Source organism: Octopus bimaculoides, chromosome 8, assembly GCF_046866305.1.
Source record: "Octopus bimaculoides isolate indiv1 chromosome 8, ASM4686630v1, whole genome shotgun sequence".
In the NCBI taxonomy this organism is placed as follows: Eukaryota; Metazoa; Mollusca; class Cephalopoda; order Octopoda; family Octopodidae; genus Octopus; species Octopus bimaculoides.
In genome coordinates, this window is record NC_142935.1 from 52,235,213 (window position 1) to 52,256,062 (window position 20,850).

A 20,850-nucleotide genomic window follows, 5' to 3' on the forward strand; every position below is an offset into this window, starting at 1 on the left:
AGGCTCCCATTGATCCAGGTAAACTAAAGCAAGCGGGGGAGTATGTCCACTACTATGGGCAGAAGCCAGACTGACTGAGGCACAGTATTACAGATGAAATAAGGCAAACAATATGATCAGGTTTATTGCACTGAGAAAAATTCTTCTTCCCTATCTGGTAGGTTTTGTTCTGATGGGATATTTAATACTGTCACAATCCAGTCACAGCACGTCAGTACATTCAGGACCTGCTTTTGAAATTCCCCAAATCCTCCCTCACAAATCTAAAAGTATCAAATTTCATGCCTTTTTCTTTAAAAAAAAAATACAAAAAGTATATATATCAATTCACTCTCCTTAAAACTCTTTACATATGCATGTGTGTGTGCATGACTATTCACATTCCATACCTCTGCTTGTCATTATCAAAATGAAATGGTGACATGTTTATATTCCTTGTTAACATTATGCTCTGTGCCATTGAAGATCAATGAAATATAAAAAACCCATACTTGAAAAATAGTTAAAGGTTGGTGACAGGGAGGGCAACCAGCTGTAAAATGCTGCCTCAAGTAAGCCACTGCTCAGTTCATGCTAGCATAGAGACACTAACATTAAAGAAACAAGTGAACAAACTACATATTTCTTCTACTTCTTGTTGGAAATTCATTTAAAGTATTTTCTCAACTGTGATGGAATCTTTGTTAATGTAGAAAGGTTGCTATCAATTTCATTATGAAATTTTATCATGCAACAGTAGTAGCAGAGGTGAGCACAAGTCAGTGAAGTGGGAGCCTCTATATGGTCATTTGATATGATAGAAATACTAGAAAAGCAGCTAAGTCACACACTACTCATCATCATTTAACGTCTGTGTTTCATGCTAGTATGGGTGGGACAGTACCATAAGAGCCGGCCATGCTGAAGCTTGCACCAGACTTTTATGACTATTTTGGCAGGATTTTTACAACTGGATGACCTTCCTAACACCAACCACTCAGTAGAGTGGAATTAGTGCTTTTTATGCGGCACCAGCACAGGCGAGGTCAGTTTTGGCAAGGTGTTTACAGTTGGATGCCCTTCTGAACACCAACCACTTTACAGTGTGACCTAGGTGCTTTTAAGTGGCACCTGCACTGATGGGGTCATGAGGATACTTGGCCGGAGAGAGATAGGTTAGGAATAAAGACAGAACCAGGTGTGCTGCTGCAAAGAAAATAAATGGTTGGAGAGAGAGAGAGAGAGAGAAAGAGAGAGAGAGAGAGAGAGAGGGAGAGAGAGAGAGAGAGAGAGGGAGAGAGAGAGAGAGAGAGAGAGAGAGAGAGAGAGAGAGAGAGGGAGGCCGTAGGATGGAGATGGTAGCAAAATGCCGGGCATGCTCACAAGGAACAGGGATCAGAATATAAATGCAATGGTTGAGTAAAAGAAGACAGATATATAGATAGTGGCAAGTACCAGGGCATATCCTTGAGGTTCAAATGTCATAATATACGTGAGAGGATATTGTGAAGGGAGTGTGATTAAAGAGTGTGAGTAAGTGGTGAGAGACCTGGGTATATATAGAGTTGGATAGCAATGATACAGAAGAGCAGGGTTGTGAGGACAGGATTGGGGAGTGAGAGCTAGGCATAGTGAATGAAGGAGGAAATGTGAAAAAGAGAAGAGATGTAAATTGGTTTGTTGGGGGCAGGGTGAGGGAAAAGTTTTGTTATGCGTGGGTGGAATATTAATGGTGATTCCTGATCTTTCTCTCTCCGGCCGAGTAACCTTGTACTTACTCTTCAGTAAGACACCTGTATCTGCCTAACTATAACCTTTTCATCACCATCTCCTCCAATACTTCATTCCTTCTTAAAAGTTTTTGTCTTGCAAGCACTTGGTGAGTCTGTCAGTGCAGGTGCCACTTAAAAGCACCCAGTCCACAATGTAAAGTGGTTGGTGTTCGGAAGAGCATCCAGCTGTAAAAACCTTGCCGAAACTGACCTCGCCTGTGCTTGTGCCACATAAAAAGCACTAATTCCACTCTCCTGAGTGGTTGGTGTTAGGAAGGGCATCTAGCAGATGGCAATAATAAAGTGAGACAAGGTATGTGGGTAGAACACTACTATTTATAAAAAAGAAAAAAAAAAAAGGGAAAGACATCATCAAAAATGGAGTCTTAGACAATCACCACAAAGTCCAGTCACTGTTGTGGTGGCTTATGTGCCTCAATGGCTGAGAGCTATGCTAGCAGAGCACAAGCTCCTGCCTGCTAGGGCCTCACATGCTGAATAGATCAAAGAACAGAAGCCAGACTAATATGAACCACTTTTCCTTGAGTTTGCATTGGGCCAACACTCCTATCTAGAAAAAGACACTTAAAGAAAGAATGACAATTCATAAACAACAAGACCTGGGAGACAACCTAGAGTTGAGAACAGTGGAGAAACATCATTGATGACCTATGCTCCATTGGGAGTGAAGGTCATGGTTGGAATAGTTTGAACATAAATCTGCTCAATCAGAGTGGTACGTGGCTAAACAACAACCACAAAAAAATAGTCACAATAGTAGATGTTCTAAGGTCCCATTACTAATCTTAGTAGTTGCTTCCTACATGGATGAAAGGTAAAAGCGACACTGGTAGAATTTGATCTCAGAAAGTAAAGAGACAACTAAATACTGCAAAACATTGAACCAGTACTGCCATGCTACCAGCTCTATGTCAATAACAGTTAATAAGCAAGGACCCTATCAACTAAGTTGTAGATTTCATTACTCAATAGTGTTTATGATATCATCAATCACCATGTTGTTTACTAAATGTCAAACAAGAATTTGTTTGATATTGATGTCATTAGGTTATTTTTGTCACGAGCTGTAAGAATTGATAGAACATTGGGAAAAAATGCCTTGTGGTATTTTCTCTGGCTCTGTGTGTTCTGTGTTCAAATCCTGCCAAAGTCAAATATTAATGTAAGTTAGGTGTAAGATAAACACTTCAGAAAGACACACTTGGAAATAAAACAGAATCAGGAATACTATATTCTTTTCTTTTAACTGGATTGGGTCTCCAGATCTTTGTGTTTCAATTATCTTATAGATGCTTAATATGTATGATGGCAAGAGAGTACAGTGAGTATGGCTGAGGTGTGGAGAGAGGATACTGAAAAGAGTAAGAGAAAAATGAAGGGTGAGGAAGAGAGAGAGAGAGAGAGAGTTAATTCCATCCATGACAGAGGGTTGTTGTGGGCAGTTTATGTCTGCTTAAAGGAATTTAGAACACATAACAGAAATAATATCTCAATGTCAAATTGAGAGAGAGAGAGAGGGGGGGGAGAAGAGGAAGAAAATTTGAATTGCGTCAAAATCTGCCAAAATGGATTGGAGTTGATCATATAAACACATCTTTGGTGACTAAGACAGAGGTGGGAGCGGTGAGAAGACTTGATCTGATAGAACCAGAGATTAGTAGTAACAGTGGTTGGAACAGAAATAGGCTAAGAAAACTAAGTGTGGTGGTTGAAAGAATTTCAAGCATTGGTAGATAAAGGGGAACATGAGGGGCTGTATCTAAACAGGACTTCAACCAATGGTTGATGTTAAGCAGCTCTAGTCAGCAAACCTCACATGATAAGCTGTCAATACAATCCAGTGTGAGAGCCTCTATGTAAGTCACTCAACTCACCTAATATAGTCATTTGATAAAGTCAGTGTAGCAACCCAATAATTCTTCAACAAATTCCAAATGTCTTAAAAATCAAGCTCAAGTTTTAACTTTACTATAACATATTCACATTCTTGCTTCCTAGAACCCACAACAAATTCTTTCTCACTGAAACTATATCTCTCTTTAACAGTTTCTCCTTTATCTCAGCCTTTTACCAAACATTAATTTCCTAATTATTCAAACAAGTTAACTACAACTATACTATACCGTAGATACCCTAATCAGCACGAATTGCTATCAAAAGGGAGAGCCGGCCAGGTTCTCTGACTCCTTATCACCATTTCTTTCTGATAACAATTGTGATGACCTCATTTTTCTCAAAATACATTAGAAATGAAAGTAAAGTGACATGGTGACAATAATTTTTATCATTTAACTGTAATTAGTCAATAAACCTAAACAATAAGCTTGCTGTCACTCCCATATTGTATTTTCTTGATTTGGCTTCTATTTCATCAAACTTGTCAATTTTTTTCTCTATGAAAATCCATGGTTAGTTATAGAAACATGTAACAGTGTATTGGATCCCTAAGAATAGCAACCTCATAGACCCTCCAAACCGTTGGTTTATTTCTCTCAACTTTCAGTATGTTAAAGGTGATAGAAAATGATCAACTTTATATTGTCCTGTTTCCCACTTTCTAGCCAAAGACTCCTGGAACGCTTACCAAATAATCAGTCAAAAAGAGATAAGTAACACATCTAAACAAAAGCAAAATTATTGCTGTTGATACAAGTAGAACCTTCACTAAATCTAACACAAGAACTTTTTAACAAAGTTGCCTGCATAGTTCCACTTGTCTGTCTTTGCATGGATTGGAAAATTCATTCTCCTGCAAACAAAGTTGTTGAAAAGAAACCACAATCTAGTCTCTTTCAACATTACAATGATCACAAGACATATCAAGGAAACATACCTCTGACACTTTCTCTAGCCATAATCACAGTTAAATCCTCTACACTCTGCCTAACTATTTGGTATCACAATCTTCAATGACATTTTATGGCATAGTCTAGAGCAGGCCTGGCAAACTTGAATTACATTGTGGGCCACTTCACACATAGAAAGATTTTTGAGGGCTGCTTGTATACTGACAGAATTGAAAGCATTTTGCTTTCTCATGCTATTATTACAATAATGAATGAATGATTATTGTTTCAACATGAAATACTATCGTTGCAAAAACAATAGTATCTTCCTTTTTTACTTTTTACTACAATCTTTAATTTTTGATAAAATTTTACAATTTTTTGTTTAAATAAACCCATTTCAAGAATGTATGAAGCGGACCACAAGATAAAAGTCTGTGGGCTGCATGCGGCCTGTGGGCCTTAAGATTGGCCAGCCCTGGTGCAGAGCAATGTTCCCCAGCCTTTTATGTCTCATGCCCTATTTTGATTTTCCAAAAAAAGTGTGCCCTGCCATGAATGGACAAATTTAGTATAGAGCATATATAAATTCAAAAGACGTTCCAGCAAAAACTTTATTGCAAGGTTTATTCCATTGTTATCAACTTATGCCCTATTTTGATGTAAACCATGCCCCACCAATTTCAGTAACACTGGTCTAGATTATATCTCAAAAGCTGGGTTCATTTTCCAAGACCAGAAAATATACAGTTTCTGAACAGATGCTACATTAGAGAATTTCTTAAATATCCTGAATGGTAGAGCCAAACCACAACCAAATAAAAATTATCTGATTGCCTGGTAAACCTTCATTTACTACTGCCTCAATGCCTGTCCTCTTCTCTCTTCTATATACTGCAACAACTACCTTTGCTCGCTGTCGACTTGAAAGCTGTGTACCAGACCGACTTGATGCACCTGCTCCTCTCACTCAGAACTTCATACATTTGGAATTCCTTTCCAGTTCACATCTCCCTTACAAGAAATCAATAAAAGAAGTTGAAACCAATGAACAGACTGACTGCTTTTTGCAGTTACATCAAGTCTAATAAATTTCCAAGTCCATTATACTAGTCTGCATATAACCTCTGCAATACTGAATCAATTTTCTACAGTGAATTTAGAGGAATACTGAAATTGTAACAACTTTCATAGCACAGAATACCAAACTGATCAAGTCACAATGACATCAAAGTTTTTAGCTCTGAGATAAAATTAGCTTCAACATGTGAGCACACAGTTACTGAGCAACTATTATCTTAATTCTTATAGAAATATAAATGCCTTAAGTTGCCAGAATTCAGTTAGAAAGCAGAACTCAAGAAATTTCTTTTTCTGTTGTTGAAATAAAAATAATTTATTATCCAAAATACTTAGAATATTCCAAAAGAATGGAAAATAAAACTGATGAGATACAAATAAAATGATAAAAGCAGAGACATTATCTCATAAATCAAGAAGAAATATAAAAGGAGAAAATTAAAAGAACAAGATGAAAGAATAAATAAAATATGTTGGAAACATAATACACTTATTCATCAGCTATTCAAAACAGATTCTATCTTGTTTAAGAACTAAAATGGATCTTTAATGTTGGGCAAGTTATGTCTTAACAACAGTAAATTTGGGAAGAATAAAAAAAGCTAAGAACAAACATTTAGGAAACAGAAATACATGTTCACATTTTTGAGTCAGCTATACAATATTTTGTGATTTATGACTCAGTATGTTTTTGAGATTCCATACAAGCTGTAGACGTTGCATGAGCAAAAATGGAAGTGCTTTTAGGTCTCTGTGTGTGTGTGAGAGAGAGAAATGCATGCCATCATCTTGTATTCATTTCAATCATTAGACTGTGGGCCATGTTGGGGCACCAACTCGAAGTGTTTAGTCAAACAAACTAACCTCAGTCCTGATCTTGCACTGAGTTGACATTGTCTGTCTTACAACTTCTTTAACAGATGGAGCTTTTATTGTTGAGTAGTCCAAATCATGATTGACCAGACTTAGCCTTGCATGCAACCACTAACACAAGGGTTGTGACATGCTGAATTGCATATAACTTTCATCAGCATTATATTGTATCTAGAGCCCCCGATTCAGATTGCCAGACATTGCTAAGTGATCAGTAGCTCATCTATTACCAACACTCTATTGTATCTATGGCAAAGATACATACCTCTCAATGACTAAGTCTACTTAACTCGAAGTTGATAGCAAAGGATAGTGTATTTTAGCACCTTGAGCAATGGCAGCACTAACTGGCTTTTGGCACTGGGTTCAATTTCTCTTATCCAAAAGACTTTTCTCCCCACTTAATGTACCTGCAGAAAACTAAGCATCATCAGAAACTCACAGTGATATACAACCACCTTTATGCTCACAACTAAATATATCTGTAGGTTAAAGTAAATAGAAAATGGTGTCGCTTTTTCCAGGTAATGACATCTGCTTTAAAACTGGCAAAGACTTAATGATCACTGTCCTGAAATGCCACATAGTTAACTACCACATTGAATAGTGACATGAGATCAAGACCATACTGAAGTATGACATCCATAAAATGCAGAGCAACAGGTTTAAATGAGGTCAACTGCTTAGCATTGATAATTTTTTTGTTCATTAACAATAAGTCTAGTCTAGGTAAAACTATGTGGTTATGAGTTCTGTTTTTGGTAGGCCAACAGTAGGACAGTATTTAGAAAGAAGTTTACATTTTGGAGATTACAATTTAGATAAAAACTGCATTTGCCAACATTCTAAACCACTTTTATTGGTTTAGAATGCAAAATGAATAAAATAATTTCTCTGATGACACACACTGACTGAACAGTTTCTTTTTGTGTCAATACACATTTATATACCTTACTTCATATACTATGCCTGGATTGATTCAGATTTTCACAAGAATCACAGTAAAACTACAAAAATTATACTGTCGAGTCAATGAATCAAAACAATGAAGTCTTAGGTAGCAAAACTGAATCACAGGCTGATATCATTGTACTAATAAACATATTTCTTTACCTAAAGATGCTAGCATGTCATGGAGATCTTCTTTGTCAATTAGTCCATCTTTGTTTTGGTCAATCATATTGAAAGCTTCTTTAAATTCCTGAATTTGAGCTTGATCAAACATAGCAAAGACATTTGAGGTCGCACGTTGTGCCCTCTTCTTTGTCGTCTTTCCTTTGGCTTTACGGCTCGACATTTTGCTGAAAGTAGAAAGAAAAATATAAGAAAAATATAAGAAAATCATTTTCAATATGAGAACAGGAATCCCAATATTCATATTTTTCTCAACATATATATTTTTCACAAATTTCTTTTGAGATCATATTTTTTCTGATGTTTCACATTGGCAGTTCTTTATATTTTCTTTTCTTTTGTAAAATAAGATTTGAATGGATGAGCATATGGGCAGCATCTTAATTTCATTCCCAACTAATTTAAACACTTCAGTAAAAGTACTTTACATTTATCCATAACAATATTTGCATTAAACTTGTTTTTCTATGCATACAAATCTTTTTCTCTCTCATCATTAAATCCAAAACACTACAAAAATGGCATGAATTTTTAAACCAAAGAATGTTGAAAGCTGACTCAAAATAATTACTAGGCCTTGAGTTGCTCTTTACATAGCTGCTACTGGTATCCTGTGTTAGATAACACTCCATCTCATCTGTGAAGATGTGGAACAACATTTAATAGTCTGTTTCATATTAGCTGTGAGTATCTAAATGTTTCTCATTTTGACATTTATTGCAGAGTTTAAAAAATACACAATAAAGAGAAATTTTGTTTTTATATACCAGAAAAATATTTGTTATAAATGGTAAAAATATAAAGTTTATCTTCAAACTAGATCATCAAATAGTATCTATTCAACCCCCAGTTAAAATTTCACACTAATCTTAACCTCTCTAGCTTTCCATTAAATGTTGACAATATCTCATCAAAATACTCTTCCATGTTCGCATGATTTGGGTGGTTCTGGGGGAGCTTGTATGTGATCCCTCAGTTTGCTAGAAATATCAGCCAGAGACTACATTAGACGATGCAGTTCTAGGCATAAAAAAAATAATGGTATGGTTACTACTGAAGGTATTTTATATCAACATCTGCTGAATTAAAACTGATCCAGGGTTAAGCAACAACAACAACAACAAAATGTGAACAGTGACTTTGTTTTTTGTTCTTGACAACCAAAAGTACTTATACTAGGAGATAATCCTTTCTGTTACAGGTACAAGACCTAAAATTTGTGAGGAGGGGGCTAATCAATTACACTGATCCCAGTACTTGACTGGTACTTATTTCATCGATCCTGAAAGGATGAAAGGTAAAGCCGACCTTGGTGGCATTTGAATTCAGAATATAAAAATGGATGAAATGCTGCTAATGATTCTGCCAGCTTGTAGAAAATAATATTATCCATTAACTTTGTTCTATATTATTGATATTCTATACCAAAACAAGACTCAACTCAATCGAAACTGCTAATTAGAAATCAGAGAGAAGTCAGTGCTTAACACATTCCTCATCAGATTTCTGATAAATATCTGTGTATTCATCTAAATTACCTCTGAAAATAATCAAAAATTTGGTGGACCAAATGTGTTAGCATTTCATGTTCCATTCGGATACCTTGTACACAAAATATTGAAATTGAACTAAAGAATCTACGCATACTTTTTACAGAGAACAAATATAAAACAAGTGCATTGATAACTTTTTACTGTTATTCAATCTATCTTATATGTATTTCATTAACAATATGTGAAATGTAAAAACAGTTTTAATTTAAATACAAACATTTTAAGATAATATTTTTCTATCTTAGAACCAGAAGTAATTTCGGTGATGGTATCAAATGATACCAATACTGTTATTCTGATCAAAGAATAATTTCATGGTTGAAAGATCCTTTCAGTAATAGCAAGTCATCCAACCTCAGTCTGAATGTGAAATATTTTTTTTTTCATTGATAAATTAGTCCTTTAAATCAAATGATGAGTCAATCAGAGGATAGGCTGTCTGATTGAGTGATTCATCTTTATGAGTGTCCAACTGAAACATTTTGATTTTAGGCATGAGGATATAGATTCATAGATATACATATGCATACGCGCACGCACACACAGCATCATATCAAGATGTTTCTCCATCTTATGGAAAAACAAAAACAGTCAGCAATATAACAACAATAAGCGAGTAAAGCCAGGACCAAAAGTATTCGTCATAATTACTGTTTCCCTTAAAAGTGATGTAGTAAATGTTATATAACACACGTAATAATTAAGGTTTATCTTCAATATCTGTCTCCCACTGTTATCTATACTCTCATTCATATTCAGATCACCTAACCCATCACCACAAACACAATGAGAACAGTACATGGAGTTTATAATAAATCAGTTTTTCTATTTATTGAAGCTGGACATCAAGTACATAAAGCAAGCAAAAACCAGTATCAATACCAACAACATATCAATAAAGGCAGAATTCATTCATTTCCAATGAATAAATATATAAATAAACAAAATCACTCGCTCAACCAAAGCAAAGCTGAAAGTCAAGTGACACAATGAACTAATGAAGTAGCAATGTTTTATGAATGACTAACTAACCCACTTCCTGTTCCCTGATATCTCACCACCATACCATGCTGGCTAGTTATGAATCACTCACAACTCTTTTACATTCTTGATCATAAATGGTAATTCTCAAGCTAGTTTACTTGCTGTTAACAAGCCAAATATAGCTTCATTCAGATGCAGATGATTTACCATGGCTCTTTATGTAACAGACTTCAAGAGGGAAGTAGTGATAAGGAAGAAAAATGCTATGTCAACTGTTGATTTCATTAAACATAAGATCAGTTGTTTTGGGCAAGAATATATTGCCTAGACTACTGAATCAATCTCTGTAGGTTATTAGTATTTTAATGGGGAGCTGGTTGATACAAGTGGGGACTGAACAAAATTGTAATCATCAAGGTTATTTCACTTTGACATCTACTTGTTTTGATGGCACAAACTGGATGATCTTGCATTATCTTTATGAAATCAAACAACTTGAGATTTGATCTCACAGCTTCCTTGTATGTCTTACTTTACAAACAACAGACACCTTCTTCTATCATTACATCTATTACAGCACAATACTGCTAATGAAATACACAGCTTATGAGCTTCAACAAATTAAAGAAGTTTAGTGAATTAACTATTTTTCATTATTAAGTTGCTGTTTGGAACAATGAAAATTTGCAGCAGCTATTATAAACCCCGATTACAGATAGAAAAAAGCAATGCGGTCACTGATATGACTTGAACCTTGTATCAAACAGTTGCTGGGTGACTGTGTAACTGATTACCCTACAGAGCACTGGTTGCTATTCAGTCTTCTTACATTAATCAAAACTATATTTTCATAAGTATTTCTGCCAACCAAAGAAAAAAATCCACTGCAGCTTATTTGAAAGGAAGGAGTAACAGCAGATGTTTTGCAGAATAACTTGAAATATGGTAAACAGCTATGCATTATTCAAATCACATCAGCAGGGGCTACTGAACTTTGTTGTCTCAAACGGTATTTATAATTCCTAATATTAATTGAATTGAAATTTAAACAGCTAAAACATGGCATTTTGCAACCACATTTTTAATAAAATACACCTTCTGAATACTTCAATTTACTTAAAAATAATCCTAAATTTGCAAAGATAAAAGTAGAATAACAAATTTTACATTAGTATTTAGAACATAACATAAGTTTCTTTACATTAAAGTATTTGTGATGGAAGGTTTAGATTTAAATCTGAACATTTTAACATAGAAGATTTTTATCACGAAAACTGATGAAGTTCTCAGGTTGCTATCAAAGGTTCTTACATAAAATCATGACAGAAGGCTTAAATACAAATATGAGCATGTTCACATTGGTGGTATTGACTAACAAACAGGACAAGGCAGTTTGGTATCAACAAACTTAAACTGCTAAAATAACTACTTTTTCATGAAACAGCTGATCCATTTTGGAAGCGGGGGAAACACATTTACTCAACTCAAATTTATTATTATCAATGAATAAAAGTTAACTATGGTGGAATTTAAACTTGGGACCAGATTTCTAAGTCCTACATGTCCAAGAATTTAAAGAATCCTGTTAGTTTTGTCAATATTTATTCACGATTAAGGTGGCGAGCTGGCAGAAATGTTAGCACGCCAGGAGAAATGCTTAGCAGTATTTTGCCTATCTTTACGTTCTGAGTTCAAATTCTGCCATGCCTTTCATCCTTTTGGGGTTGATCTTATCAACTGGCCCTCCCCAAAAATTTTGGGCCTTGTGCCTAGAGTAGAAAAGAATATTCATTTACTATATAAATACAACAGCATTTGTAGAATTTCACTTGGATAGGACATCACTATCATCTTTTAATATCCACTTTTCTAAGCTTTCAGTGATCAGATGGAATTTGTTGAGGCAAATTTTCTATAGCCACATGAGTGGTATATCCCATGCTCAGACATGTCTTTCATGAAAGACTGAAAATGAACAGCATCACTTGTATGATGGTGCTGCTCATTTACAACCACCATGTGACATCAGGACAAAAGTACACAGATAGACACACACTGCATATATTTATGATAGGTTTCTTTCAGATTCTGCCAACCAAATCCATTCATAAGGCTATGGTTGGCCCAGGGCTGTAGTAGAAGACATTTGACCAAGGTACTGCACAGTGAGACTGAACCCAAGACACACGGTCAAGAAGCATGCTTCTTAACCACACATTAGCGCATGCACCATGAATTAATATCTAGACTGGAATTCAGTCTTTGATTTGTTTACAGAAAACTTGTCATAGATTTTGCTGAATAATGTAAAGGATGGTATACACTGTCTATTATGTATGCCACTCGGAAATATGCATATGGTAAGAGTAAGATTTAATGTATGTGCACATGTGTGAAAGTGTATATATCATCATCATCATTTTAACATCCACTTTTCCATGCTTGCATGGGTTGGAAGGAGTTTATTGAAGCAGTTTTTCCATGGTAAGATATTCTTCCTGCCACCAGCCCACACCCATCTCCAAACAAGGTAATATCCCCACATCTTCAGAAATGTTCTTGCAGAATATTGGAAATGGATGATAGTTCTAGTGTGACACTAACACTCATTTACAATTAACATGACACCAAGAATAGGATACACACACACACATACACACCATCTATCAAATTCACTCAAAGGCTTTGGTTAGCTTGGAGCTATAGTAGAAGATATTTTCCCAAGCTGTCTTGCACACACATACGTACACACGTTTCTACAAAGAAATGATATACTTGAGTGTACATACAAATATATATAACTAAAGAGAATATATTTGAACAGATGGTGCACATATAAAGGTATAGATATAATATAAGCATTGTACACCCTAATGAATGGTTTGACTGGCTGGTGCTTCATTCTGGTTATAGGACATGAAACACGAGGGACAAAAATTTACCTGGATAGGATGCTAGCTATTGCAGATAACATTCCTACATTGATTTGGTACCTATTTCCCAACAGCCAAGAAAAAGAGACAATGCAGAAATGTCCCTGTAGTAGAACTGAACTCACAACTAAAGTGTAGCTAGCACAACACCTTATCTACTCAGTCATCTTGCTTCTACTATGGTACATAGAGTTCGATGGAGCGGAATTTTTATAAAAGGTGTAGTTGTGTGGTTAAGAAGTTAGCTTCCCTACCATGTGTTTCTGAGTTCAGTCTCAAAGTGTGGCACCTTGGGCAAGTGTCTTATACTATAGCCCCCAACACTGACTGAAGCTTTGTGAATGAATTTGGTAGACTGAAATTTAGAAATCCATCATGTACATATGTATGTAGGCATATGAATATGTATATGCATGTACCCTTGTCTTCATATCATATGGTTATTGTAAATGTGCATCGCCATCATGCAAGTGAGATTCTTCATTTCCAGTCATCCATGGAAAACATGCTTGACCATCGGCCATAGAAAATCTGCCTCAATAAATTCTGTCTAGCCCATGCAAGCATGGAAAAGTGGCCATTAAACAATGCTGTTGATGATGATAATGATGATACTCAATAGTTGCTATCTGCCAACAGGATGTCCATATTTCACTTCAACTATTGCAACATTAGTCATTTTACCAACAAAATGGCTATTTATGCCTACCTCTCTTTCACGCACATGCAACAAATATGAAAAAAGACCAATTGCATAAAAAGCATACACAGAAACACACCAATAAAATCATACATACACAAACAAACATGAGACAAAAACTTGTGAGTGGGAAGTGAAAAAAGATATGAAAAAAAACAAACAAACTGAGAACAGAAGAAACATTACAAAAATGGAAAGGAACATTATAGTTGCACATCTATGTTATGACTCTTGGATCGGTCTGAGCAACTTCCTGTTCAGAAATTCAATCATCAAAAGGAAGCTGGAGCACTTCTGGCAAGTGCTGTGAAATTTCAATACCTTTTTAAATGACTAAAAAATAAGAGGAATATATAATAATGATGTGGTGAAGCAGACATACCAACACTTAGCACAATGTTACAGTAATGTTGCAACTGTAATTCTTTTTAATCAGCAATGTATGTAAAATTTCTGCCAATGATGTTAAACTACCACTTTCACAATCTACATCACTAATCCCCATATTCATTCTTACCGATTCTTGGCTGGATAATGAAAAGAATCTGTAGAAAATATTTCTCTTTTCAAATTCAGCTACTTCTGCTCCAATAAAATCTCAATTTAAGGTAAGTGGAAATCTTCCAAACTCATACACACTTATTAAAATAAGTCTGCCTAAATTATCCATTTGGCATAACAGCAGGAAAAAGAAAACAATAAATGCTGAAGAGATGACAGATAATTAATTTTTTGTTGTACAATTTACATTTGGAATGGTGAAATGTTTAAATAAAAGCAACACTTATGAGCACAATAAAATACCTCACTGAGATATTGTTAGCATTCCAATGTAAAGTTTACAGTTACAGAAACAACAACAGCTTTGCAATGTGTATAACTTCACATGGTGCCACATGGAAGGACTCACCTTGTCAAAAATACAGTTTTAAAAAGCTAACATACAGATATGAAAATACTGAAGGCACATATAAGACACACACTGTTATAACCACAATGCATTACTGTGTTTTAAGTCAATAAACCTCCTTATTCGATTTGGTTTACAGATGAAGCAAATAGCTGTTGATTAGCCATAGAGCAACACTAACTGAACAGACCTACATTCAAAAACCATAACAATCCCAACTTTTTCTCAGGGATTGCCTATCTAGGAGGGCTACATTATCCAACATGTCTCTCACATTTCAGGGTAGAACGTGATAAAATAAAAATGTACATGCCATAAACAGAAAAGTAAAATGGCCAAGTTGCAAAAAGTATTGAGGCATTAGCTCATGTCTGTAACTTTATATCTTATAGCAAGAGTTTAATTGTTTCTTTGAGCAAAACAATCTGTACACCTCAGTATACCGAGTGAAGAGAATAACTGTTTAGGGAAATTTACCTGAGCTGACAGACTAGCATCCTTAACAGAACAGGATTTGTTTCACAGGCTTAATGCTTAAGAAATATATAGAGCACTATTCTTTATAAACCCTTTAAAATGAGTAAGGAAATGGTTTCAAGATTCATATTAAATATCACTGATTTGGTAATGGATGACAATTCATTTCTTATGCAACAACAAACAACAATTGAGTTTCTGACCTTACTTAGCAGTGCCATGTTACATCTCAAAGAGATATATCAACAGCAGCAAACAGAATTCAAACAGAGTAGAGTCTTACACACATAATATTGAGAGTTGAAAAGTTTTGATCGGCTGTGGTTATCAGAACAAGAGGGAGCTAAAACTCTAAGAGGTGTTTAGAATCTTGAAATTTGGACAGTATAAACTAGATATGCTCCAATTCGCATCATAATCATTTAATGTCCGTTCTTCCATGCTTGCATGGGGTAGACAGAATTTAGTGAGGCAGTCTACAGCTGGATGCTCTTCTTATTGCCAACCCTCAGTGGTTTCCAAGTAAGGTTATATTTCCCCACAACCAAACATGCATTTCATGGAACACTGGAAGTAAACAACCTTGACTGTATGACAATTATGCCCATTTATAACCATTTTGTGATGTCTAGACAAGGATACACACAAACACACACCCCTCCCCACTCTCTCTCTTGCCTTTTGTACATATCTGCTATATAGGTTATACATACATACATACACACACAAACACAGGACAGACCTTTTTCAGTTTCTGTATGCAAATCAACTTAGAAGGCTTTGGTCAGCCCAGAGCTATAGAAGACACTTGACCAAGGTGTCATGCAGTAGGACTGAAACCAAGACCATGTGGTTGGGAAGCAACATTCTTAACCACACAGCCATGCTTGTGCCTATAATTTCTAATAATTTCTGACAACTGATCAGAATGAAGTTATCTCACTTGCTTATTATTTTGGGATTTTAAACACTCCTAGGGGGATTTTGTTAACCTAAGGAGCCTCCATCAGTCACAGTTGACCATGCATCTACACATGTATGCACAGGCCTGGGCAACATTTATATGTTTTGAAGACAACTGGCAGTTGCCCAAGCATGCAAGTTTCCCCACTTTATGTCATTAATGTTTATCCAAAAGGAAGGTTACCAACTTGGGTTGGGACCCATACAGTTTAGCATCAGTGTTGTCACAGGTTAAAACAGTAAAGTTAATTAAAATGGGATTTAAACCCAAAATGTAAACCTGAGATGATTAAATACTGCCCAACATTTAGTGCAATATTCTGTCATTGCAACCCAGGAGATAGTGATTTATTAATTTAGAAATTAAACTTCAACAAATTGTATGCACATACATGGTCACATCATCATCATCATCATCATCGTTTAACGTCCGCTTTCCATGCTAGCATGGGTTGGACGACTTGACTGAGGACTGGTGAAACCGGATGGCAACACCAGGCTCCAATCTAAATTTGGCAGAGTTTCTACAGCTGGATGCCCTTCCTAACGCCAACCACTCAGAGAATGTAGTAGGTGCTTTTACGTGTCACCTGCACGAAGGCCAGTCAGGCGATACTGGCAACGGCCACGCTCGAAATGGTGTCTTTTATGTGCTACCCGCACAAGCCAGTCCAGGGGCACTGGCAACGATCTCGCTCGAAAATCCAATGGAGGCCAGTCAGGCGGTACTGGCAACGGCCACGTTCAAAATGGTGCATCTTATGTGCCACCCGCACAAGAGCCAGTCCAGGGGCAACACATATAAAACAGTACACATGTTCTTGTGTAGTCCCAGGGTTTCCAGTCATAACCATTTATTCCTTGAAGGTATCTAGGACTACATTATCTAATATATATTTAAGATAATTAAGATAGTAGGGTATGATTTAAGGGATTTTGCAGCCATTTCTAGGAGACTGAGTGAACATGTAATGGCTCCCTTGATAGCTCAAGTACATCCATGTAGTTCGTATGCATGAACATGAATATGTAGCATCAGATCAATTCTCCAATACTTATTGAATTATTTTGACATACAGGTTGCTCAACATTGCAGGGCAACTTGGGAAAACCGAAGGGCATTACACATACATATTATTACATATTACAAAAATACGTCATAAAGATATGAGCAATGTTTACAGACACATGTGCAATGTGTACAATAAAAATTGTTTATAGGTACACCCATCCATAAACATTATCACATATACTCAAATGCAATATAAGTGCACACAGAAATATGTATACATACAAATACACATTATACAAACAATGCACAGAAACAAATCTCTCTCACATGTTAACTCACAAAGCAGATGTATTGTTTTTATTGAAATAATATATTTTGAATACCACTGTTGATAGAAAACAGTTGGCACGACTATACACTTTTGTGTAGGTACATAATTAACATACATTTATCCATCCTGTTTACAATCCTTGTAGAAATCTCTCTACCTTTTTTACTGGTTTCAGTCATTAGACTGTAGCCACACTAGGATGGCATTTTCAATTATATAAATCAGTTACTTGGTTTAGTACTCATTGTATTCATCTCTATTTATCAAGTGCTTAAGTTAGAGTTATCTCACTTTTATATACTTAAATACCACTAAGTATTTACACCAATATACTCAAACACATGAGCTTCGACCTAATTTCTTTCCACTGAAAATTTTACACATAACACACTAGGCACCTTGAGGCTATGATAGAGGATACTTGCCAAGATATTGCACAGTGAGATCAAATTTGGAATAAACTGGTCAGAAAGCAAAACTTTTAAACTGCACAATCATGCTTACAAGTATTTTTTTAAAAAAAGAATTAAGCTGCAACTAAGTCAAATTATTGAGTTAATTTAAAATTAGTCAAGAAGTTAATAAAGTGATAAAAACATTGTACATTTAAATTCAAAGTGCATTTGGTGATATTTTTAATTTCTGTAATGGCTAACACCCTTGCCAAATTAACAAAAGATGCTGGATTGATAACACAGAAAGATCAGGCTACTTCCTCCTGCTTTTCAAACTGTATTGTTTTCAAATCTGCATACAAGTATACAATGCACATGTGTGTCACATATTGTGCATATAGATGTGTATATATGCTAGCCTATGTATGTTTTCCTTTCAGTGTTCATAAATATATTGTTTATCTATAAGCCTCTCTTTAGCCAACAATTTGTTTCTCTACCTATGTATGTGTGAGTGTATGTGTCTTATATATAAAGACAAAGTATTGCATAACCTCTCAGCTGTCTTTCATAACAGCAAAAACCTAGTTTTTAAAGTGTAGCAATGGGTAAAAGATAGTGCTGCTGATAATAGGTGATGTAGTTAGAAGTGACATGACTGAATGGGAGTGCAGAATGTGAAAGGAGCATGTAAATAGATCACCAGTCAGATGGGAACGGCGCTCCTGGTGGTAGTAAAGGAGAGTAAGAAGCATAGGAGATGTACAGCTGATAACATGCTCCTTTTATATTGACGTTGTGTTATTATTCCAAAAATTATTTGTAAGTGGCTGATTTCAATGTTCTTCTTGTAACAAATATTTACTAACTCTTCACCAACATCAGTGCCAATACAGTCACTAGGAAATAACAAGAGCAATGCCCCACCCTCGCCTATAGGCAAAATTAATTCAAATTTCTCAAAACAATTTCTTAGATTCATTTGTTTACAAACTTGGCAATTCATGAGACCTAGATCCAATAGAAAAGGAATCATATATATATATATATATATATATATATATATATGGAAAGAAAGGAAGATTAGCACAGGAAATAATCAATTATGTATTGTTTTGTTTCTTCTGTTTGTTAATCAAAAATGTACTCACACAGAGTTACTTTTAGCTTCAAATATTTGGTTATGGCCATGTTAGGAAATCGATATGTGTGTATGCGCATAAGCGCGTGTGTGTATGCGCATAAGCGCGTGTGTGTATGTATGTATGTATGTATGTATGTGTCATCAATTACACGTTTTTCATGCTGGTATAGGTTGTGTGTGTGTGTGTGTATATAAACATATATAGGGGTATCTTTGTTTTGACATCATGTGCTGATTGTAAATAAACATCATTATTTAAGCGCTGTCATCCATTTGCAATCATTAGCAAAAAACATGGTCTGGGCTAGAGAAAGATATTACTTTGCTTGGAAACTAGTGAGGCTTAGTGACATGGAACTGTATCTGCCCATAGAAATACCTCAATGAATTTCATCTATGCAAGCATGGGAAAGTAGGTGTTAAGATGACAATAATGATAATTCTCTGTCTCTCTCTCTCTCTCTATATATATATATATATATATATATATATAATATATATATATATATATATATATATATATATATATTCTTTTATTCTTTTACTTGTTTCAGTCATTTGACTGCAACCATGCTGGAGCACCACCTAAAGGGGTTTTAGTCGAGCAAATTCACCCCAGGACTTATTTTTTGTAAGCCTAGTATTTATTCTATCAGTCACTTTTGCCAAACTGGGATGTATACACATCAACATCGATTGTCAAGCGATGGTAGGGGGATGGTGACAAACATAGACACAAACACACAAATATATACATAGATACATACACGACGGGCTTCTTTCAGTTTCCGTCTACCAAATCCACTCACAAGGGTTTGGGTGGCCCTAGGCTATAGTAGAAGACACTTGCCCAAGGTGCTACACAGTGGAACTGAATCCAGAGCCATATGATTGGGAAGCAAGCTTCTTACCACACACACACATATATATATATATAACTAATTTATATTGTACTAAAGCTAACAAGTTACAAAACTACATACTAGACACTTGGCCAAAGTGCCAGACAGCAAGATCTAAACAGGAATGATGAGGTTGCAAAGGGAATTTCTGAACAACACAGTTATATACTTACAGCCAAAAACAAGCATAAAAGTTCAGATACAAAAAAAATTAAGTTGTTTGAAGTTCTGGCCTTACATAAAGACATGTGGAGGCGCAATGGCCCAGTGGTTAGGGCAGCGGACTCACAGTCATAGGATCATGGTTTTGATTCCCAGACCGGGCGTTGTGAGTGTTTATTGAGCGAAAAGACCTAAAGTTCCACGAGGCTCTGGCAGGGGATGGTGGCGAACCCTGCTGTACTCTTTCACCACAACTTTCTCTCACTCTTACTTCCTGTTTCTGTTGTGCCTGTAATTCAAAGGGTCAGCCTTGTCACACTGAATATCCCCGAGAACTACGTTAAGGGTACACGTGTCTGAGGAGTGCTCAGCCACTTGCATGTTAATTTCACGAGCAGGCTGTTCCGTTGATCGGATCAACTGGAAGCCTCGACATCGTAAGCGAAGGAGTGCCAACAACATAAAGACATGAAGATTGTAAGGAAGTAAAACAGCTTCTATAAAAAATTGAAACTATGGTCACCAGACACCAAATATAATTTGTTTAGTTCTATTATCAGTCCTGACTGAGTAGACCTAAAATCAAAAGCATGCCCACCAAGATCATCTTGTCTTTCTTAGGCACTGTGTACCTCAACCTCCTTATCTAATGTGTCCTTTCTGTTTTTCTTTTAAATGGTAGTGTGTGGTTCAAGATTTGGTTGCTATTTCAAGAAGAGTTGAGAGGTTAAGTACAGGC

General features: G+C 35.8%; 1 protein-coding gene across 2 annotated transcripts in view; it reads right to left on the reverse strand.

Annotated features, from left to right (window-relative positions):
• LOC106880565 (myosin regulatory light polypeptide 9) overlaps positions 1-20,850 on the reverse strand; it is an 81,069-nt gene that overhangs the window by 44,622 nt on the left and 15,597 nt on the right. For both annotated transcript variants that reach the window (XM_014930560.3, XM_089356454.1), the window contains exon 2: positions 7,625-7,812. In XM_014930560.3, coding sequence (XP_014786046.1) covers positions 7,625-7,808 — 184 coding nt within the window. In that variant the 5' untranslated portion in view covers positions 7,809-7,812. The remainder of the gene's footprint in view (positions 1-7,624; positions 7,813-20,850) is intronic.